Below are 24549 nucleotides of genomic sequence, written 5' to 3'. Positions count from 1 at the left end.
TGAAGTTGCAATGTTCATCTGTTAAGATATTGCACTGTTGAGTTAAATAAACTTGGAAGACAATGCTGCACTCTACAGCATCTCCTACAGCGAGTTGCATGGTGACTGCAGACAGATCTCAAAAAGGGGAAAACCGGTGAGTCGGAACCCTACAGCGAGAGCCCACGGGGTGGTGGGGGAAGGAGAGGGGAGAAATCTAGCGAACAAGGCACGGCTCCGCCCCCTCTCGAAGGAGGTGGGAGTCACCAAGTGGCACTGCCCCTCCCACAGTCGCTAAGCAACCAGCCCCGGAAGTCGCGGGTCCGGGGCGGGCGCCGCGAGCGGGTGGAAGATGGCGGAGGGTGGCGGCACGGAGCCCGAGGAGCAGGAGCGGAGGTCCTCGAGGCCGCGGCCCCCGAGTGCGCGGGACTTACAGGTGCGGAGGCACAGAGCGCGCCGGTGGGCGAGAGGGTGTGGGCATGGTGGGCGCGGGCCAGAGCCACTTTGTACCTCGCCTGAGCCTTTCCTTGACCCTGTCTGCGGAGAACTGGAGGGTCTCTCCCGGAGGCGCATTGCGGGGTGGTGCGTGTGGAAACCAGTGCCCTAGCCTCAGGCGGCCATACAGGATTTCCCTTCACGCAGGATGCACAAAGCAGAAAATGTCATTTTGCGGAGCCATCAGGGTGGCTCCCAGTTGTTGCTGCCTGCATCTGGAGAGTTTCTGTGGCCAGTGGTCAATCGGCTATCACTTAAAGTAACTTTAAAATAACGCATGCAGGTTTGTTCTCTTAGATCCTTTTTTTTTTTTTTTTTTTTTTTCACATTTGGTGACATATAGATTAAAAGCGCTTTCTTCCTTTCTTAGGAAAAAGCTTGCGTTTTTTTCAGGGGAGAGCTTAAAACAGTTCAGGCGTTGGTCACAGCCCACTTGTAAGAGGTAGCCCACAAAACAACTTAACAGAAATAAAACTCAGCAACGTTATGATGCTGACATTCGTCAGCTGAACACTTCTCCACCGGATGCTGTTTTATCAGATGCTTTTTCCATCTCCTCATGAAATCATTGATAAAATCCAACAATTAAACGTATATTACGGGTTAGAGTTGAGAATAAATGAGCCTGAATTCACAAACATTGACAGAGCATTTTTAATAGCTGGTCTTCATTCTTTAACCAGATGTACTGACCACTTGCCATTTTAACTTTGGGCCGAAGCACTGAGGGGAATTAGTATATAAATAAGACATCAAATCCATAAGTATTAATGGATACTGTTGTAAGCTATTACATTTTGGGAAAGGTCACAGATTTGAAACAGACCAAACCAATGCAAAGTTATAATGGTACTAATTGAGCAAGTTATAATGGTACTAATTGAGCACTGGTTGGTTTCAGGTGACCCTGGAGCCAGTTAGCTAGCTGTCTTAGAGTTATTATCACTGTGAAAAAACACCATGACCAAAGCAACTTGAGGAAGGGAGACTCACACTTCCACATCATGGTTCATCTTCAGAAAAGGAAGTCAGAGCAGGAATCTGGAGACAGTAGCTCATGAAGAGGCCATGGAGGGGTTCTACTTACTAGTTTGCTCCCCATGGCTTCTTCAGCCTGCTTATAGAAGCCAGGACTCTCAGCCCAAGTGTGGCACCACCCATAATGGGCTTGGCCCTCCACCATCTATTTCTAAGAAAATGCTCTAAAGGCTTGCCTACAGCTTTAAGAAAGCTTTTTCCCCCCAATCAAGCTCCCCTCCCTCCCCCAATATTTCTAGCTTTGTCAAGTTGATGTAAAACTAGCCAGCACATTAGGGAGGCAATACCCATCTGACTGGTTGACCAAACTTAAGTATTTTCTATGTGTGGCTTGCTAGTTTCCACAAAGTCCCATCTCATTGCCAGTTTGAATTTTCCCAACCTCTTCTGACCCAGGGGGCTGCCCCATTCAGGAATTCCGTTTTGTTGAACAAGTAATCTAGGTTTAATTGACCTAAACAGTCTCTGTTTAACCACGTATAACCTTTTAGACGCCTTCATAACTTTTTGGAGAACTAAGCACAGTTTCAAGTTGAAGTGTCACTGAATGCCAAAAAAAAGGCAGTTCCGAAGATGAACTTGGAGAATGCAGGGATCAGCATCAGGTGAGGGGTAAACACTGGATAGTGAATTGCCAGCTGAACAGAACGTCTCTGCTGCTATGCAGAATAGTCTGTCAGCTTCTAAATCAGGAAGGAGTGTTTTGGGAACCACCAGAAGAGGGCTACACAGTTATCTCCTAAAGTGTCTATGTTGTGTCTTCTGGGCTGTGTTTAAGGCTGGTGTTTGGTCCTTCGGGCAGTTAGAGGGTTTAAAGGTGTTGAAGGTGGTTAATTGCATGCTTCCCAATGCTCCTCCAGAATAATATCAACAGGATTACTGTTCTTAATTCTGTGGTTCCATCCAGATTAGCATTGGGAACGAGTAAACTGGTCTGAGGCTAATAGTTGCCACTATGCCTGGTCCTGTTGGCTGTCATTCCTCCAGATCTCTGGTTCTCAGAGAAGTAATGTCCCTGGAAAGGCTAAATAATGTGTGGAAAGCCCTCACACCAGCATCTAGTCCACTAGGTACAGAGTGTGGCTTGAGCATTATGTAGTTCCCAGAGTTTTCCCAGGTTTGGCCAGTCTGTACAGGTAACTTTACTGTGTTTTCTACAGTGTAGCATGAGAAGGCTGAGAGTTCTAGTTCTCTTTTGCTGTGTTTCTGCCTTTCACAGTGACTTACATCCAGGTTTCCTTCCAGGCTGGAAAGATGATCAGTCCCTTACTTGAGAAGAGTTGAGGCAAGACTGTCCCTTACTTAATCTCAAGGGTGCTCAGTCTGCTACGTCTAGTTATCTAAATTTTAAAGATTTAATAATAATCATGAGTAGCCCTTGTCAGAACCTGCAACTGGTACATAACTTGTTCACCTCTGAGGAAATCACACTCAGATAGCATTCTCTGTGTTCCCTTTCTACTTTCCGTAAAGTCATAGCTGCTTTATTTATTTTACAGAAGAAAAACATTTTAATTGGCAGCAATCAAATAAGTGGCTAAAAATAAGAACTGGTGAGGCAGGCATGGTAGAGTTCATGAAGGAGGGGCATTCAGCTAGGTTCCTCAGATCTACCTGGATCAAGAGAGCAGAGTTTGGAAAGCGGAAACGTAGCTGCTTTTGCCTTTTTATTCAGGCTAAGACCCTAATGCTCAGGGTAGGGCTTTTCTCTTTAGAAATAATGCAGAAAAACACACCCAAAGGTCTGTCTCCGAGAAGGTTCCTAGTCCAGTTGACACTGACGGTTACCCATCACAGTCAGCACCTAAGGTAAATGTCACTAGGAGGCTAGCGTATGGTATATCAATTTAGAAAAAGATATTTAAGAAAATCTGAAGCCTTATTTACATAGGTCACCTGAAACAGGTGTTTGACTACAGATAACATTGTATGAGATACATTGAGCATATAAATCATTCGTAGATCTGAAATAATACAATTGGCTCAGGAGGAAGCCTCTCAAAGAAGACTGTTTGAAAGATGGACACTTACTGTAGTCGTGGTCCTTCCCCTATCCTGCTTCTAGTTCTGTTTGGGGTTTTGGAGGGCGGAAGTAGCAAAGCACAGCAAGGAGACATATAGAGAGTGAAAACCGGAACACTGACACACGCAGGGTCACAGTTTAAAATAAGACTTTGTAGTGATGGAATGGACGTGGCTTGTGCTCTGTGTGTGCTCCTTTTTCAGCTGATTTTCAGAAGAATTTTGATAGGCATTTATAGAAGTAATTTGTTTAGTAATCCACCAAATGTTACACAGTATGTGCCTGAGATTTGGTTCCAGTTGAGAGAGAACAACGTGGTGTGTGAACATGGGGTGGAGGTCGGGAGGGAGGAAAAGGAAGGGAGAAAATGATAGAATTGCATTTTCATTTCGAAAACTTGTAGCTCTGTAAAATATTTGAGTTCAGTTCTTAGGTCAGAGGCATTGATTTGCATTTCTAGGGAAATAGCCACTTTAGAAATTCACAAGTTGATGCCATCTCGGAGAGTGAGGGAGGAACAGGAATAAAACAATTAGGGGAGTGGAAAAAATTCTGCGCATCTTGAGGGTGTACTCTAAATGTGTTTATCTAAAGGCCATGGAATCTTCAAAGGCGATGTAGCTGGGTGTCACAGGGCTTGTCTAACATGTATGAGGCCTGCCTGTGTTCCTAACCTTGGAGTGGAACCCCAAAGAACAATTATACCAATGGAATACCGACTAGCAGCATTAAGGAAGTTTGTTTTATTGTTGATTTTTCAAGACAGGGTGTCTTTAGACTGTCTAGGAACTCACTTTGTAGACCAGGCTGGCCTCAAATTCACAGAGATCCTCCTGCTTCTCCCTCCCAAGTTCGAGGACTGAAGGTATTTACCACTGTGTTTGACTGAAAAAATTTAAATTATTGCCAAAAATAGCAAAAGGAAAAGGAAAAGAAAACTATAATAATTGATAATTTGGTTACTATTTAAGTTCTATTTCAAGGACAAATGTATTTTTACTTTATTTAGAAGGTATCCAGCTATACATCTACAATACTTAATTTAACAGTATTACTTTATAAATGGTTAAAACCTATATTTAATTCATCTCCTTTCCCTAAACTTGATGAAATTTGTGTCTTAATAGACTTTTACACAATACTTTTGAACTCATTTTATGTACTTAGGTTTTGAAAACAGCTAAGTGAAGTTATAGTGTTGATTGAATTAGAGAAAGTGTCAATAGCTTGAACTGTCTTCAAAAAAATCTTTAAACCTTGAAGAAAGTTACACAGGTCCACAGCAAAAATAGTATGTTGCCAAACTCAATTTTTCAAAGTGTTAATAGTTAAAGAATTATTATAACAGTTTTTTTTCTGACATAGATAGTTTGATTAGTTGAATAGTATGAGACCTGGTAACTTAGTCTTGGACAGACATGTTTTGAGACAACCACCCCATTTTCTCATAGGCCATTGCCATTGCTCAATTTCAAGCCAATATCTGTTCCTCAGGTATTGTCTAGAAGTCTGTTTCCAGTGTCAACTGTATAACAAACCTGTCGTTGTGTGTAGTTGGCCTTGGCAGAATTATATGAAGATGAAATGAAATGCAAGTCTTCCAAGCCTGACAGATCTACAGCTACAGCCTTTAAGAGCCCACGAACACCGCCCCTTCGGTGAGTGTTGCTTCCAAACACCTACCCTGCTTAGCTCACTAAGCCCAGAGTACTTTAAGTGACCTTGGGACTTTTTAAATTAAAGTTTTTAAAATAGATACGGAAGTACTATACCTAAATTTCTTACAGTTACCTGAAGTTAAGAAACTTCAGTTACCTTAGTATATGATATTATCATAGGCACCACGTGAAATTATGTCTTGATCCTGCTTTCTGGGGCCCAGTGGCTCTTGAGTAGCTTTGTCATAGCCCCATTGAGGTCTGATGGTGTTTTCAGGCCTCACCTTCCCAAGCAGCCTTCATATGCAGTCCTGTCAGTTGAGGGCCAGAGCTTTCTCACCACCCGTCATGGGACCGAGGTGAATCTTAAGTTTCTGAAGTTTCTGTGTATGATCCTGTTGTGTGATGCCTAGTCTAAGAGATGATTTCCTGGGATGTTTTTGTTTTGTCATTAAAATCTATGAACCATAAAAAGAGTGGACTCTCACATGCTCTCACTTTTCTTTCACTCAACTCTGAAAGCACAGGATAGCCATTATGGCACTCGCTTCTAGATAGTTCGTTGTGCATCCCCTAAGAATGAAGTATGTAACGGAAACTGTCACTGTATAGGTTAACAGTTAACAGTGGTGCCATGATGTCATTTACCATGTAGCCTGTGGTCAGCCATTTCTTCCAGCTACCTTTGGGGATTTGGGGACCCAGTTAGAGACTACTCATTGCATCTGATTTTTCCTATGTTGAGTTTCAGTGCAGGGCATCCTCTCTTTTCTGTCTGTTTTTAGCTCATCTACATAATCTAAAATGTATTATATTCAGTTTTTAAAAGTATACACCAGATGTCTCCAAACTTCCCACATTCTAGATCGCTGTTTCCCCATAATTAGATTCTTGTTAAACATTTTTGTCAAGAGTACTAGATAAGTGATACTGTCTGCTTTTTATTATATCACATCAGGAGCCATATAATTTCAAGTTTTCCCACTATTGGTGATATGCTCACTTGGTTAAGGTGCTGACCACCACATCTCTCCATTGTCAGGTACAGTTTGCTTTATAATCAGCAGGTTGGTATCTCGGCATGGTTTGAATATACTATCCTTTGATTTCATGCTTACTTATTAGATAAACGAGTATATATAGATTTGTATGATATGTTAACTGACTCCTTCATGTATGTACTCCCCAAAGTTTTTTACTATTTAATGTGTTCCTAAACTTACATTTTACTCATTCGGTATCGTGGTATTTAATGTTTTGCTCCCTGGTTTGAGCACACGCAGAATTACTTAATACTCCCCTTAGTGCACTAAATCTAATATTTGAATTCGTATAAGATTGATGTGTAAATATTTTCCTTGCTCTTCGAGTGTTAATTCTGTGATCCTGAGATCAAGGTCTCCCTCAGCTGCCAAGTAAGTTCAAGCCAGTTTGAACTGCCCCTAAAAGCTAAGGTCTGTGGTGGAAGTGGCCCAGTGGGAGTTTTGCCTAGCATATGCAATGGGTTCAATCCCTAGAACTCTCTCTTCAGATGAGTATACTTGTACAGCCTGAAAACTTTTGTTGTTGTTAGCTTTACTTTCCTAACGCTCTTTGGTTTGTTTTTGTTTGGGAATGCGATAGATTAGTATCCCACACATATTAGCCAAATACTTCTACTGCGGAACTAGACCTCTCCAACTAGTGATGTAATTATTAAAGACTTTTTGCCTCAAGTTCATCTTCTTGAATTATTTACTACACAAAACAATGAGTCTCTTTAAAAGATAGACAGCCGTTGAATCACTTAAGGTAGAGTGTGTGAAGGTCATTGGCCGTCCTTTTTTTGTAAGCACGATACTGTTTTCCACTCAACAGAGCAATTCCTGCCTCCTTGCTCTACACTCAGTAAGAACGTTTCCCTGTTGTTTTCACTTGTACTTTGTACAGGCATCTTTAATTGTTCTGTCCTCCTAGGGCAGTGTTAGAGACCAAACCAGTTATATGTTGCTTGTCGTTTTGTCCTTGTGGTTTTCAGGGTATCATTGTGTAGCCTAGGCAGGCCTGGAACTCAGTGTCACTCAGGCTACCTTCCAGCAGTCAGTCCTCCTGCTGGAGCATCCCAGGTGTCAAGATTTCCAGAGTCTGCTGGCGCCACCACATGTGGCACACTGGCTTTTCAATCCAGCTGCACTGGTTGGTTTTTGTCAACTTGATACAAGCTAGAGTCTCGTGGGAAGAAGACTCTCATTTGAGAGATGACCTCCTTCTGATTTGGGCATGTCTGTGGGGTATTTTCTTGATTAATGAGTTATGTGGGATGGTCCAGCCCACTGTGGGAAGTGCCATCTCTAGGCAGGGGGTTCTAGCATGTATAAGAAAGCATGTTGAGCAAACTTTAAAGAGCAAGCAAGTAAGCAGCATTTCCCCATGTCTCTGCTGCAGTTCCTTCTGGGTTCCTGGCATTACTCCTCTCAGTAGTAGATAACCTGTATAATGTAATAAAACCCTTTTCTCCCCCAGTTTGCTTTTGGCCAGTGTTTTATATGCTGACAAAAGCTAAATAAAAGGTCCAGATAGTCTTCATTATCTACCGTATTAGACATAATGTGGTCCATGTGTTTAGACTACAAGAAGAGGTATGTAATTTGTAGAAACTTCAGGACACTCTGACAACTTCTTTAGCAAGTTCACTCATGAGAGGCATTAGACCACAAGCAAAACTTTGGACACGTCCTCTACAGGTCATTATTTAGGGAGCATTGTTTTAAGAATTAAATGAGATGGACTGCAATATGCCTAGCATGAGCCTTAAACAATCACTACAATCTAAGCACCAACAAGCAGGGACAAAGAGTCATAGAGGAAAACAGGATAAAAGGATAGAAGAGGACAGAAAGAGAAGCTTCAGAACATTGCAGACCATGGCAGATAAGCCATGTTGGTTAAGTGGAGGTGCAGTCAGGTTGAGCCTCATGGAGATTTTACCTGTGCTGTCATGCAAGTCTACACTTCCTAAGGACCTGTGGTGGATTTAACACTTGACTCCTGAGTGAGTTTTAGTGAGGGTATTTACATGTTTGTTTTGTAATTGGCCCCCATTATTATGTTGCATTCATTTGGAAATCCTAGTGTACATTAACGTTACAGAGCTATAGTGACAAGACCTGGCTCTAAAATAGTTGCCTGTCAGCCCCATGTTTATGTGGTGTGTGCATGTGCATGCATGCGTGCATGTGTGGGTGCGAGCGTGTCAGTGTATCTTTTTCGTTAATCTCCCATAGCCTCAGTTTTCTCGTTTGAAAAATGAGGATAGTTTAGTTAGAAGAATGAAATGAACATATATTTGCCCTTTGGTCATATTAACTGTTAACTCTTTTAGGAAGTAGGAAAAGTATATCATTTTAGAAAGATGTGTAAAGTTGCAGCAGAGGGAGAAAAGAAAGGCAACTCAAGAAGATGACACTTTGTAATCTTAGATTACGAATGACAGTAAAAACTAGGATGTGGTGACTACACTGGGATGAAGGAGAGAGATGGAACTGCTCTAGTACTTTTTAAAAGTTGATCATAGAAACTACGACAATGCATGGCATGAGCCGGAAAGGACGGTTTGGGATCTGTGGTAGAAGAGCTGTGCTTGCTGACGAGAGGGATCCAGCACGGAACAGAGTTAATGGGCTTCATTCATGCAGAATTATTGAGTAGGTGCTTTGTTTTCGTTTTTGTTTTTTTGTAAGATCTTTACAAACTTTTAAAGGTCAGTAAGTTGTGGCACAGCTCTACTTCTAGCACTTGGAAGGTAAAGCAGGAAAATCAGGAGCTGAACGTCAGGGTCAGCTATGTACTAACTTCAAAACCAGCCTCGAGTACTCATGTACATGAGAAACCCTGTCTCATGCCTGCCTCAACCAACCAGGCAAACAAAGTAAAAAAACTAGCTAAGCATGATGCCGTATGCCTATAATGCCAGTGCTTGCGTGACTAAGGCTAGAAGTTCAAAAGCATCAAGTGTGCTTGGGCAGTATGGTGAGAGAATGGAAAGAAATGAGTCTTAGGGAAATCATACCTTCAGGTTATGTTAGCAGAAGTTGTAATCTGAAAGGATAACTATTTTGTTGATCAAATAAGGAGAACAGAAGGCAAGGGTGTCACCATCTTATTGTGGAAAAGGGAAGGAAGGAAATGTAGTAAAACCAAATCATGGCTGGAACCCACTAGACAGAGGAACAAACAGTTTTGCTCTCGGGAAAGTCAGAGAAGGACAAGTTCAGATGTGAAATGAGAAAAAGAAACTGGGAAATGTTGTTACTGTGCCAGTTGTAAATACTCTTGGTGCCTGTCTCCACAACAATGACATGAAAAATCTATCAAGTTCAGGACTGAAAGGACTGGATGTGAAGACGTACTGAAACTTCAGAGAACTGATGGGGACTGACCAGTAGCCAAGGCCCGAACTCAAGAGTCTTATTAGACCTACAGAGAAGGCTCTTTGGCTTATAACAAAGATGCCACTACAGAGTAACAAGGAGAGAGAATTTTGCTACAACTATGCAACAAAAGGAAGAAATTAGGGCCCCTCCCTTATGCGATATGTAGCCATCAGTTCCAGGTAGATGTGGATCTGAATATAAAAGTTCAAACGGACAAGCTGCTTGAAGAAATACAGTGTTTGCATGATCGTACGGGAGGCCATAAAAACTGGCAAATCGTTTCCTCTGGTCAGTTTTCTCAGGTCTTTCTCACCAAGACACAGACGAGTATCAGTTACGTTGCCAGCTTGCAGACAGAGACAGGAGGGGAAGAAGCTATAATGGGGGACAGGCACAGCAGGAAGCTTGCTCTGCTTTTCTGTTTGTCACAATTGCCTGAGGCCATGTGCTGTCCAACTCTGCCTCTCTAGCTCTCCTGATCTCAGACAGGCAGGCTGTTTCTCCTCTGCTTGCTGCACTCCCCTTCCCAGGTATGCTGTGTAAGCATGGGAGGAAAGCCTTGTGGGGTCTAGTGTATTCAGCGACACTGACAAGATGGTAGCGCTCTCCCACAGCTGTCGTAAGGTGCTGACGGTGAGCACACTGTGTCCAGGTGGATGTTCTTTCCGTTGCAGGAGCTGAGAACTGCCGATTTCTCTGTATCTCATTTGCTAGTTTAGGAGAAAACCTTGAAGAATACCTTTGCCCCTTCTTCAGGGCTGTAGTAGTTTCCACTATTGCTTTGTGAGTGTGAACTGGGAATTGGAGGAGAAAGTATGGGAAAACAAAACATGAACTCTGCACATACTGGAAGCATCTCTGTTTCTTCCTTGACTCAATTTTCTCAGTATACTGGGCAAAAATAAAATCAATCTTGAAAGAATATTAATCTTAAGTGGATAGAAATGTATGTTTAATAGCACTTAGAGTCAGGCCAGAGATCTTTGTTACTACACAGAGAATATATGAAATTATTTACACTGGGAATTGTGCAATTTTTTTAATTCAAGAATCTCCAAAGAGTAAAGCTTCTTGTGTAATCATATGTGCCTGGTAAATGGCTTCCTGTAGATGAGTGCTTCACCACAGCAGTAGAGGACAGTGGTCTGAGAAAATAGAATTTCCTAGGCAGCCAGGGTGAAGGGAGGAGCCAAGGACCCCGTTACCATGTTGCTAAAATTGTTGGACTCTGCACAGACTCAGAAGGGATACAAACTGTCCCATTTGAGTTTCATTTTAAGGTTACACCTGAAGAAGTCAGGTGAACTTCTTAATAAATGAAAGTTATTTCATAAAGCTATGTAGCTTCTTATTTTAAATAGTTTATGTCTACTGTGCGTTTGTATTTATGAGCTCTGATGTTTAAAGGCTTTATTCAGGTGATCAGGAATATGGTGGATTACATATAGCTCAACCTCCAACTGGGAAAATTGTGAACGAACTTTTCAAAGAGGCAAGGGAACATGGGGCTGTCCCTCTAAATGAAGCCACAAGATCTTCAAGCGATGACAAAGCTAAGGTCAGTGCTGTCTTAAACCTACAGTGTTTCTGTCTGGACGCGAGTCTGCACACAGCCTTCCTGATCCTTTTGGCACCCACTGTTGACGGCTGCTCTCCGTGTTCTCTGTGAGGCTCGACTTCTAGCCTTTATTTGGCAGCAGCTGGACAACTTCCTTCAGTCAAGCCTTGGCCATTTTAACATCTCGAAGTTATCCAGTTCTGTTAGAAAAGTATGGGTTTGATTTAGTTTGTAAAACGAAGTGAGGTTATAATTAAAAGTGCATCTGTGATGAAAATGGTAACTAAAAGAAGAGCCAGTTCCCCTCATATTATCCTAAGTGTGACCATAGCCAGTTTGCTGTAGCTAAGAAAAAGCCTTGAAATGGAGGCCATCACAGAAAACAAATAGGCACAAATGCTGAGATCAATGTGTTGTGTCGAGCCCAACCCCAACAACTACATCTGTATCACAGCCCTGGCACCTGTGACTCAGGGAACATCAGGGAAGAGGGGGCCAAAAGATCGTAAGAACCAGAATTCCACGGAGTCTACTGAGAATCAGTCTCTCCTAGAAATGGCTGCTTAACCTAGACTGCGTCAATGGCAGTGTCAATGGACACATTTACACTGAGGGGGAATTTCATGGGTCATACTCCTGAGAACTACAGACACTGATGACTGCAGGGAGAGGGAAATCAGCTCTCTCAGGGATGAGCCCTTTATTGGTCCAATACAGTGATTACCCTTGAAATCACATGCATACCACCAACAAAAACATTCAATATATATATGTATAGTGTTTGCGTACATATACATTATGTAACAATGTATGTATGTAACAATAATAAAAAAGGTTATCAACTTGAGAATGGGGGTGTGGGAGGAACTGGAGGGGAAAGTGACATAATTTCTATTTTAATTAAAACCATTAAAAAATGTAAAAGCCTATTAAATACATATAGAATTCTTTGTTGTAACATTTATTTGTATGTGTCCACATGTCCACAGCACACATGTGGCAGACAGAGGACAACTTGCAAGAGTCCGTTCTCTCCTTCTACCATTGTGGCTTCTGGCAATCAAACTACGTTATTTCATATTTTGAGTTACTGATGTTTTTATGAGAAGATATTTAACTTCTCACACTTCTTTCTAACTCAAGGTCTTATTCCAATATGTTTTCCTAGTCAATATGAATTTGGTCAGTTATTATTTGTCTAATGTGTCAAGTATAAGAATAACATTTTGAGTGTCAGCCGTGGAGAACTCTTAACCCATTTTTACCCGTTTGTGGTGTATTTTAGTCATTTACAGGCGGAGGGTACAGACTGGGCAGTTCCTTCTACAAGCGGTCAGAGTATATCTATGGAGAAAATCAGCTGCAAGATGTACGTACTGCCCCAAAATGGTCAAGCATTGCCTCTAATGCTGCTTTTCCCCCTTTCTGAACTTAACACTTGACATTAAATATACTCTCGCTTATTCGTTTCGAAGCATGGGTTGAAGAACCTGTGTGCTTCCAAACTCTGTTTCTATCTGCTATGTCTTACATTTAGAGATGTATAACTATTTGTGACAGGAATATATAATTCTTGTAATTCTTTAAAATTGTATACCTTCATAATACAAAATGAGTACAGTTTTTTAAAAAAAAGTGAAACCATTATTTCTGTTGACTTTGGAATGTTAGTTAAAATAATAATTTTTTAGATGTTTCGAAGGTCTGCCTTGCGCCTTGTCCTGATGTTTAAGCTGTGCAGGACAGGAGAGCTTGGGTGTGGATGGGAAAGAGGGGTCTGAGCCACGGGAGCCAAGCAGAGTCCATCTTCTCACTGTTTGTTTCCTCGGTGACCTCTGAGCGACTGCACAGAAGCCAGGCTCCTCCTGTGGGACTTTGATATTTGCAGCTTTTATCAGTGTTTTAAGCTAAAAATAAACCTCTTAAGTAAACACATGAGCACACATATTTAGCTTTGAATAAAATATCTTCATATTTTAAGATAAATCAATCAGGTAGTAATTTGGGAAATACCACACTGAAACTTAACATCGCTTGGAGATGAATTCTTCTCTTTTTTGTACCTGCAAAGGTTCAGATTTTACTGAGGCTGTGGAGCAACGGTTTCAGTTTAGATGATGGAGAACTGAGGCCTTACAGCGACCCAACAAATGCTCAATTTTTGGAGTCAGTTAAGAGAGGGTAAGAGGAATTATTTGTGTTCTGTTTATCATGTTGAATGGAACTCGTTTAGTATGTGCGTGCATGTTCCTATGCCTGTATATGTATGTGTACAAGTGCATGTGGGGACCATAGGTCAGCCTCAGTGGTTTTCTCACTTGCTGAGAATTTGACAAATAGGCCAGACTGGTTGGTCCCTGAGCTCCAGGGTCTGTGACCCCAGTGCTGGGGTACAGGCTCACACCACCACATCAGCCTCCTTCCCTACGTTCTAGAGGCTGAGCTCAGGCTGTCATGCTTGTGTGGCAACTATTTGACTGTTTCTCTCTCTCTCTCTCTCTCTCTCTCTCTCTCTCTCTCTCTCTCTCTCACTGTTTTGTATATACTACTAGCTTTCAAGAATTAATTACGGTGACTTATTACACAAGTGATTTGGGGGAGATGGATCTTTGTGGAGAAAGGATGTTAGATGATTGAATATCTTTTACCTATCATGACACTATGGGCTTTGCTCCAAGAAATCTCTCTCTTTTTTCTTAAAGATTTATTTATTTTATGTATGTGAGTACACTGTTGCTCTCTTTAGACACACCAGAAGAGGACATTGGATCCCATTACAGATGGTTGTGAGCCACAGTGTGGTTGCTGGGAGTTGAACTCAGAACCTCTGGAAGAGCTGTTAGTGTTCTTAACTATTGAGCTATCTCTCCAGCCTCCTCCAAGTAATATCTTAATATAATAAATCAATAAATTGAATGCCTACCTAGCTAGCTAGCTATTAAGCTTCTTCCCCACTTCCTGTTGACAGGGTGCCATGACAACACACCATGACTAATGTAACTTATTTAAAATAGCATTGAATGGCGGCACAGTTTCAGAGGTGGGACCATGATCGTTATGGCTGTACACAGGTAGGCATAGCACTCAAGTAGTAGCTGAGAACTTAAGTCTGAGCAACAGGCAGGAGGCAGAGAGAGACAGAGCCAACCAGAAGTGGTGTAGGGTATAAAACCTCAAAGCCCACCCCCAGTGACACACTCCAAAGTCAGGCATTCTAATCCTTCCCAGGCCAGGTAGTTCCACCAGCTGTGGACATGAACCAATGGAAGCTATTCTTAATCAAAACCACCAAATTCTACTCCCTGGCTTTCATAGGCTTTTAGCCATATAATAATGCAAACTACAATTAGTAGAACTAAAAGTCCTCATAGTCGTTAGCAGTCTCAGCATTGTTTCAAAGTCTAAAGTCTCTTCTGAGACTCAAGGAAATCTCTCAATTTTAACTCTGTAAAATCAAAAGCAAAAAGCAAATTATATACTTAAAACCTGCAGTGCTACAGAATACAGATGACCGTTTCAAAAAGGAGGAATCAGAACATAGTGAGGAAGAACTGAACCAAACAAGACCACAACCCAGCAGGGCGAACTCCAAATCCTGTACTCCTGTGTGTGACCTCAGACGGCTTGGATAGCTCTTTAGACATCCAACTCCTCCCAGCTTTGTTGACCACAGCACACTTCTCCCTCTTGTCTCGATCATTGCCTAAAATATTCTTTGGCAGACATTCCATGGTTCTGCCATCTCCAGCATCTTGGGATCTCCAAAATAATCCAAGCATCACTTTCACAGTCTCACATAGTATCCTCTCTGTGTCTCCATTCAGGAAAATCCCCTGCCATGCACACACTGTCCTAAGCAACTTGCCTTAACCCCTTTACTTCTGCACCCTTTTTACTGTAAGCCCAGAACCCAATGGCCAGAGCTCTCAAATTCTGTCTACTTGGGATAGAACCGTGGCCCCTACTGGAATTACGTTTGCATAAGCTTTGATTTGCTGTTGCCCTTTAGGAATAGATAATTCCTTAGGTCTTTTCATACGTGGCAAGATGGAATCTCCTTTTCTCCTTATTTTTTTCAGCACAAGCCAAGACTTCAACATCCCATAAAGAAATTGGAGGTAGAGCCCCTTTAATGAAACATGCCCAAGGAGAATGGCTAAATAGCTGGGGATAAATCCTTTGAAACAAAGGAACTCTAAAAGAAAGACATTGTAGAAAGTGAGTTAGTATGTAAATTTAAATTTTAATTTAAATTGGCATAGATACTATAAGGATCCCAAACAAAGGCACGATGAAATGCTGTCCATGGAGTGCTGAAGTCATTGGTGGCAAGGACTTGGATATAGCAGTTAAGACAGTGTTAAACAGTTGAAAACTAAGAGTAACAAGGCAATGGAATTATTCAAATAGTATATGAAAACCAACATTGCTGTTCAAGAAGAAAATGTTAATTATTTGCTAGAGTTAATTTTCAGGCAATTAGGACATTCATTGGGGTTACACAATATCATCAAGTACAAACAGTGAGCAAAGTCTCCTTTCTGAGAAGAATATCAGTTTGAGGTTCTCTCTGATATACTGTCTTTCTGGTCTACAGGAGCAATGATTAGGTAATATAATCTGCTTATACATATCATATCTCCAAAAATTGATATGTTCTCTACATATATTAAATATAGAAAAGTAACTTTCCACAAGTCAAAAATGTCTGTCAGTGATATTTATATTATTTCTTTAATATAAATTCATATTCTAACATATATATGCCTGATTCATCCATCTAGCACTTTCTGTGTAAATGTGACAAGCAGAAAATTACCACAATGAAGTGTGTGGAGTTGTCAGCTTAATTACTATTAGTGGTGCTCATTCAAGGACTTGGTAATTTAAATAGTAAATATATTCTGGAATTGCAAAGTATGTTAAAAAATAAACTAAAAACCTCCAAAAGTGCTTAGTACTTTTTGCTTATTTGTATGAGAGAAATAGACGTAGGCTCTGACATAAAGAGAAGAGTTGTTCCCCGTGTGAATATCTGGCACACGCTGATTTGGTGTAGCTGTGATAGTGTCCTCAGTTGATAAAACTACTCTTCACAGCCTCTGCCCTTGACCCTGAGGTGTAGTGGTGTTTACCTCCTACCTGATAATCCAATAAACCTTTACCAGTTTCTAGCTCCCTCCAGGATGGGGTTAGAGATAAACGTTTGCAGTCAGGTGTGATGCTTCTGTGTACGCCATGACTAGTCCTGGTATGAGACACAGCAAATAGAGAACCCTTATTTACTCAGTGTTGTGGGAGTATGAATCCCTGGAGCTACAGATTTCCTAAAGAACTCTGGGCAACATACCTTAGAAATGCCTGTATATCCATGCTTATTGGTACACCATTCACTAGCCCAGAGACTGGACTAGCATAGACGTTCATTAACAGATGGATGTATTAAGGAGATGTGGCTACTATACATAATGCAATTCTGAACTGTTAGGTAATATCAGCCAGGCCCACATATCATGTGTTTTCTCTTATGCATCATCTAGATTAGATTTTATATATGAGTAGATATATAAATGTTTGTGCTTCTGTATGAGTATATAGACTAGAAAGGGGTCGTGAAAAGGGAAAAAGAGCTAGTCAAGTAGGAAGAGAGAGCTTAGTACATGTGAGATGACAGAAGGGAGGCCGTCTATCGCAAGTAAAGAAGAGAAGGGCATGGGGAGCAGAGTCGGGAGAGACACCAGGAGGAACGAAGCACCAGGGCATGTGTGCATGCAGACGCCGTCATGAAATCATTTGTTCCCAGCATCCACACAGTGCTTTTTAGCCATCCGTAACTCAGGGGCACCAGGCGTGCACGTGGAGCATAGACAAACAGAAAACAGACAAATAAACTCTCAAACTTGGAAAGGTGTGACATAATCTATGTGAACCCCAATCCCCATGAAAGATTTTATATTAGCACGTAGCTCTGATTTAATTACAGTCGTCTCAGTGGAGCAGTATAATTTCTAACAAGCTTAACTTAAACCTTCTTCCCTCCTTTAAGAGAGATTCCTCTGGAGCTTCAGCGACTAGTCCACGGCAGCCAGGTGAGCCTGGACATGGAGGATCATCAAGACCAAGAGTACATAAAACCCAGATTGCGCTTCAAGGCTTTTAGTGGAGAAGGGCAAAAACTTGGAAGGTAAAATTCCTCCAGTGAGAAAAACACTTGTTTGCTCAAAATGACATTCCTTGGAGAATAAGAAATCAAAATGACTTGTAAAAACTGGTCTGAGTTATGAAGTCCTTCCTGCTGGAAGTAGGTGTACAACTCGCATAATATTAGTAGCAGGTACCCAGAGGTCAGTACTTCTGACATGCATTAAGCTCACTTGAGAACAGCTCTTTAAACCCACACTGCTCTTGTAGAGGGCCGGACCTCAGTTCCACACACCCATGCCATGCAGCTTGCAACTACCTGTGACTCCAGTTCCAGGCATCAGCGGGCATCTACACACGTGCACACATAGCCACATAGGCACACACACATAATTAAAAGTAAATTTTTAAACTCATCAAAGTTTAAGTTTAATGTGTGGATACTTATTACTTAATTTTGAAATAACAGTAATTGCCCAAGGTCTGACTGAGCTAGAGAATTTTTAGAACTAAGTTCCAGCCAAGCACTGTAGGTGGTGTGCTTTTCACTGCCGTGCCATGTTCTCTGGTTCAGTTTTGTTGTGTAGGGTTACATAAGGCCATTTTCCTGTAAGTATATAATACATAAAATGCACAATGTTTTGAGCTTACCTCCCTGCACACACTGCCCTCCTCCCCTTCTCCACGAGTTCCCTCTTCTCTAATGTCACTTTTTTTTTCTGTTCATTACTGCTTCCAATCACATAGCTTCAGAAGAAAAACTGTATGGAGTTGCTGCATGGAGAGTGCAGTGGCTGTATTTTACCTCACACTTTTAAGTGGGCGTATCGGCCATGAATAAACACTGAGGAAGTGCAGCAGGTAGTTTCCTGTGGCTTATTAAGGAGCCCTTAAGTTCCGTCTCCAGTACTACAACCCCACCCTGGTGGTCTACACCTGAAATCCTAGCACTAAGGAGATAGAGGCAGGAAGAGCAGAATTCCAAGGTCGTCATCAGCCTCTAGCCAGGCAGTGGCCTGTCTCAGCTGTATACCCACTCGTGCTGGCCGGGGATATCACAGCCTGAATTACTTCAAACTAGAAAAAGACGTTTGTTCAGGTTTATTATACAGACAACACTAGAATATTAATGTAATATTATTCAGTACTCAAACTCTCAATCATTACATTTTTAAAGTAAAGAATTATACATTTTATGATGAACATCCAGATGAAGAACTGATATGGTTTAATTCCTGGCACCAAAACTATTAAAAAAGAAAGAAAAACAGACAGACAGACAGACAAACCTATTAAGATAGCAGCTTAACAGTTATCATGTTCCAAGAGATCCAGTCAACTGCTTAACACAAATAGAAGAGGATCATCCATTTTCCTCATAGGTGGTAGTCTATTCAATAAAGACAATACAGATGGATGCTACCCATGTTTTGTGATACACAAGTAGTCATGGAGTAATCACAGAGTAAAGATGATATCCAATTGTATAATAGAAATAAGGAAGTCAGGAGAGAAATGGTAGGATAACCTGAGTTGAGCTGGAGTCTTTTGTTGGCAGGAAGGCAAGAGGTGACATTCTCCATAGGTTTGTAACTGATGCACAATGATGAAACTTAATAGCTATCTTTGTGTCTAAAGGCATTCTCTGTCCATTTGTATGCTGCTTAGAGAAGATTCTGCTTGCCACATGGTCATCTGGCACTGAATCTGAGGTTCTGTTTTGCCATGGTCCCTAGTTCTCAGGGATGCTCTTTTCGAATGCCGAGCAGCCCCTCTGGCCTGCCTTCTGTCTCCTGGTCTTGCTGCTTGGCCAGCCCTTGAAGGCTCCGTCATCAGAACTTCTGCCTCCTGCAGCTGGGACCGCTTACAGTGTGAGCTCTGCAGAGCAGGCAGTGCTGCCTCCCGGACCCCAGTGGCTGATCCCAGATGCTCCCTGCTTCCTTCCCTCAGCCCCGGTTCTATTCCTGCACATTTTTTTGGTTTGGCTTCAAAGAATTTTCCAGCCTGATAATAAGTGTTTTCATCATGTTACTTTGAGAGCCCTAGTCCATCCTTCTGTAAGTTTCGACCTGCTCAGAGGACTCTTAGCCCCAACCTTTCTTCCTGCCTTCCTAGCAGGATTTTATATGTCAGTTGTCCTCTTTAAATACATTGTTTTTAATTAACCTTAAAACAAAAACTGTACATGAAAGTGTCACTGTAGGGCTGCAGAGGTGGCTCAGTGGTTCAGAGTGTGTGCTGCTTTTGTAGAGGACCTGGTTTGGTTCTCAGTACCCATGTGGGGCAGATGACAACCATCTATAAATGAGATTCATAAGAACTAATGCCTTCCCTGGTTTCCACAGGCACAGGGCATGCTCATAGTGCGCACACATAAATGTCGGCAAAACACTTGTACACATAAAACCAAGTCTTTAAGTAACTGCCACTGTAGTGTGGTGGTTGAATAAGGGTGAAGTTTGCTGTAATCCCTGCAGTAATGAGGCTGAAACAGGATCAGTTCAAGGCCACCCTGAGCTACAGAGTGAGTCACTGCCACAAAAGATTTCAACAGCAAAGAAAAGTGGCTCTGAAAGTGAACACTGAGTTTAGCAATATAACCACAACCCCTGCTTACCAGTACTGAACTTGGCATTGGACAGACTTCTGGTCTACCTCTGACTCGACTTTTCCATTGACATGGTGCCCTACCTATTCCGAAAGTCCATCCATTTCAGTTTGTAAATAATTCATTTTCACACACCTGCCTCTTACAAGGAGACACATCCAAGTGCTTTCTACCTAGATTTTTGCCCCCACTTTGTACTTTATTTTTGTTTCAGAAAAAAACTAACCTCAAATTTTTTCTCCAAAGGAAAATTTTGCATGGCGGAAACAGCATTATGAAGTAGCTTTGTATTATAGGAGAGAGCTACGTCTGCTTTCTCATGTCTCAGTAGGCTCCAGCTTTAGGTAGAGTAGAAAACTACCTTAAAGTGCCTTTGCGCCTGACAAAGTTAATCTGCACTCACAACAGTCCTCTCACAGACAGACTCAGGTCAGTGAGGACGGCTGACTTGCCAGTTCACACAGGACAAGTGAGGGAGACGATTGTGCAGTGGTGTTGATGAGGTGTGCACATGGTTATTGGTGAGAAAGGCACCCTGTGTCATCTTGTACCTCCTTTCTGATCTCCATCTCTCTCCCCCTAGGCAGTAGCATGACAATGTAACTGCTTAAGTCTTTGGTTTGGAACTTGAACTTCCTTAAGTTTTTAGTAATTTGCTGTTTTCTACTTCTGCTTATTTTTATCACATTTTTTTCTCAGATTGGTTCAAAATCTGGAAGTGTGAAAAGCAGGGGCAAGTGTTGGTGTAAAGATCAGTTAACTTTACTATCAGTTAATAAACTAAATAGGGCTAAGAGTCAATCAATGTCTAGTGCTCATAGCAGGAGCTGTATAAAGTAAAATACATAGGAATCCTGAAATCTTAGTATTGGAGAAAATAAACAAAAATATAAAAACTCTCTTAAGATGCTAAAGGATTGTTAGATTTTCAGGTTTGATTAAATTTGCTTTAATCTTGAAAGCTCTCTCTCCACAGTAACTTTTAGTTTGTGTCTGATCATCATTAGAAGCTATTAAACCAATAAAGTCACTATTAATCAAGATCAAGTGGTATTTTGTCTTGTAAGCTTCAATATAAATTTATCATCGTGAATAAAGCTTTTCTCTAATAGCTTAGAGTTATTTTTCTTTTGCAAAGCAATATCTTAAATCGAGTGTTCTAAAACAGTCTTGACAGTGTATAAAGTAGCAGTTGAGTTCTGATTTTATAAGCAAAAGCAGCTTTCGAGCTCTGTTCTAGGCAGTACCCGGAAGGACTTTCTGGGATAATAGTGCATTATGGGATGCAGCTTAGAGAATTAGATGAGGCTTATGGACTTCCTCAAGTATATCCGTCATAGCACACTCGGAATTTGAAATCTGTTTTCTTCATGTTCCTGGGCACACTGATATTAACTCTCTGATGTCTGATTTCTCTCCAAACTGTGAGGAAAACTCAGAGATGAAATTGAAGAAATGTAGCTAGTCTTCTAAGAGATCTGGAATTAGTAAGTAGGAATCATAGGCTCCAGACTAATTTTAATATAATTAAAGAAGCCAAAAGAAGCAGAGGAAGCTGGGAGGAAGCTGTGTCTGCTTGTTTGGAGGTCGTCCGTAGGATCGTAGCACAGTTGACTGGAGAGCTGAGGCTTTGCCACCTTGCGTGTGCCCTGTGGCCTGCATACTCAGTTCATGCTCAGATTCTTAAACTCTGCTTTTGTAGCCTTACACCTGAAATCGTCAGTACTCCTTCCTCCCCAGAAGAAGAGGATAAATCAATACTGAATGCAGCTGTTCTTATTGATGATTCAGTGCCCACTACAAAAATTCAGATCAGGCTGGCAGACGGAAGTCGTCTCATACAGAGATTCAACAGCACGCACCGGTAAGCTTCTCTGCCAGCCGGGGGTCTGTGTTCTTACACTGTTCATCCATAGGACACTGCACAAAACATACTGAGTAGGTGAAGGTATGACATTTTTAAACTAACTTAAAAGGATAGCAACTATTTATAGTACGTGAAATAGATGGCCATAATCTTTGTAAATTATCCAGTTCGTCAGGTATAGAGAACTCACAAGGTAAGAGTGTTAGTTTTGCATTGTGACTAAAACTGCATCAAATGGACTCAGGTTTAAGATGATAAGATCCTAAGGACTTTCTCAGAATGTTGGTCATTGTCAGCGAGGCACGGTTGTACTCAAATGTCATCCTGTCATTTGGAAACTCAAAATGATTACAAGTTCAAAGTAAATCTTAAACTATGTGACAAGACATTATCTCAAATTGAAAGTCTAATCAGACCTTTCTGTATAGCAACTTCATAATGTAAATGCATAACATACGTAGTTTATTTTGTTGGTAAGAATCTTTAATACACTGTTGTGTTATCTGTTTGATACTCATTTGAATATAAATATTTCCCTGAACATAAGAGTACTTTTGTTTCTCACTAATTATAAGACCCTAATGTGCATTTATGGTCTTAGTTAAGTTACTAGGTACATGTGATGATAGTTTTTAAAATTCTTTTTTGTTACTATTTTTAATGATAGAATTTCGCTGTGTGACTATGTAGCCTAGGCTAGCCTCAAACTCAGTGATCTTGACTTACTCTTCCAAGAGGTTGAATTACAGCCTTGTACCACCACACATAGCTTTTATATGTATGGATGCATGCACGTAAAATCTTGTTCATAGTGTTAGATGACTTAGACACTTAGGCTGCTAACAGTTCTTACTCTGAAAACAGACTTATACTTTTAATATAGCAATATTGTTAACACTATTTTATACATAATTCACTTTAAGATTGTTTTGTTTCATGATAAATGTATACTCCAAAGTTATTTTTCTTTTAAAATCTGATGAACTTTCCTATCAAAATAATGTATATTAAAGAAAATTAATAACACCTTTAAACAAAAATTGGGATTATATAATTTTTATTGTGAGAATGGTTTAAACTAAAAATGTCCCTTTTCTACAATAAGCCATTTTTACTTATTCCTTCAGGATTCTGGATGTACGAGACTTTATAGTACAGTCACGTCCTGAATTTGCAACTACTGACTTTATTCTTGTGACTTCATTTCCAAGTAAAGAGCTAACAGATGAGAGCGTGACTCTCCAAGATGCGGATATTCTTAACACTGTGATACTCCAGCAACTGAAGTAGTGCTGCTCCAACCCGGAACAGATAATGCTGTGATTATTAGTAAAATACTTCCAGCATAAAACAACCAAATGACTTCTATTATTCAGATAAATTCTGGTTTTGCTGTTACGCTGTTTCAGTCTTTGTCTAGATAAAAGGATGATTTAGACTAAGGGTAGATCTTGATGTTTGAGTTTTTAGTTGTAGGGCTGATTTATATTGATAGCTTGTAAATGTTTAGATCAATCAGCTTATTACATGTTCAGTGCTAATGTAATAACATTTTCAAATGAAACAAAAAGAGGCCCTTTTTGGTAAATGCATTTGATAAAATTTGCACTCAAGTTTCTTAATGTAGCAGTGTCCAGTAGCCAGAACGGATACTTTGTTTGTGATATGTGCCATACTGTCTCCTCTGATTTTGTAATTGTTCATACAACAGTTAAGAGTTTGCATATCTTTTTGCATATTGTTTAAACTATGTTAGTACCACAGGACATATTTTGGCCTTATGTTTTGTAGAATTATAACTGTCATGAACTAAATTTTAATAGATATAAGTCATCAGCTCTTGACAAGATGTGGTTAACAGCACTTTATATAGTCCCTTACAGAGCCTGTCGGGATCACAGTCATTCATTCAGTCAGCGTTTTTATGGGGACTCTATTACACACACATTGTTGGAAGTGTCCGACACATATGTGTCCAACCCATAATGAATTCTTCAGTGTGTGAACTCAGTCTGAGAGACTGAAGTAAAAATTACCAGCAAGAAGTTGTGTTTCCCTGGTCCAGGCATTTCTTGGATAGCTTGGGTAAAACCAATAATGACAGAAAAGCTTGTTTGCCCCCCAGGCTCCCTTCTATCCTTGGTCACCATTTCTGTGTCATTTCCTGTTGACATAAGAAAATACAGAATTTGTGACTGCAATAGTACAGCTTTATTATCTTAGAAGAATCTAAGTTGAAAACGGAACACGAGTTTCTCTGTGCTAGAATCTAGGTGTTGGTGGGACTGCATGGAGGCCCTAGACAATCCCTCCTGGCTCCTCAGCTCCAGAGGCCACTGTGCCCTTTCCCCATGGTGCTCTCCTTCATCTGACAGCCAGCACTGCGTCTCTCTGACCTGTGATAAGATAGGATGCACACGCAGTCCATTGTCACTGCCCAGTGTGAACTTTATAGGAACGCTATCATTCTTCAGAGTCGCTCGTTCCTGTCTCAGTTACGTGTTCATGTGGTTGGAGGGATTGGCATGATTCCTTACCCCAGTCCACTATCTCAAAGACTCACTTGCCAAATAGACTCATCCCTTTCACAGGTGCTCAGATATCCCAACCGATTACACTAATTCAGGGTCCAAAATCTTATCTGGATTTTCTCGACTCAGAAGTCCCAAATCTTATTATCTAAATGAAGTTGGGGCTTCCTTTCTACCTATGAACAGTAAAAATGAATTATCTGCCCACAAGAAAGTGGCAGCACAATTATAAAATATGC

At 41.0% G+C, this 24549-nt stretch overlaps 1 protein-coding gene across 2 annotated transcripts; it reads left to right on the top strand.

Moving 5' to 3' along the window:
• The first annotated feature begins 294 nt into the window (after positions 1 to 294).
• On the top strand, positions 295 to 24296 carry Ubxn2b (UBX domain protein 2B). 2 transcript variants are annotated; one of them, XM_032906284.1, is made up of 8 exons: positions 295 to 415; positions 5090 to 5193; positions 11013 to 11163; positions 12449 to 12532; positions 13235 to 13344; positions 17210 to 17347; positions 21615 to 21776; positions 22907 to 24296. In XM_032906284.1, exons 1-8 carry the CDS (start codon positions 332 to 334, stop codon positions 23067 to 23069), a joined length of 996 nt encoding a protein of 331 aa, XP_032762175.1. In that variant the 5' UTR covers positions 295 to 331; the 3' UTR covers positions 23070 to 24296. The 2 variants fall into 2 exon arrangements, with proteins under 2 accessions (XP_032762175.1, XP_032762168.1); XM_032906277.1 differs by lacking the exon at positions 12449 to 12532.
• Positions 24297 to 24549: the final 253 nt, after the last annotated feature.

This window comes from Rattus rattus, chromosome 1 (assembly GCF_011064425.1).
Source record: "Rattus rattus isolate New Zealand chromosome 1, Rrattus_CSIRO_v1, whole genome shotgun sequence".
NCBI lineage: Eukaryota > Metazoa > Chordata > Mammalia > Rodentia > Muridae > Rattus > Rattus rattus.
Note: the sequence above shows the minus strand (reverse complement) of the source record. Positions and strands in the feature narration are given on the sequence as shown.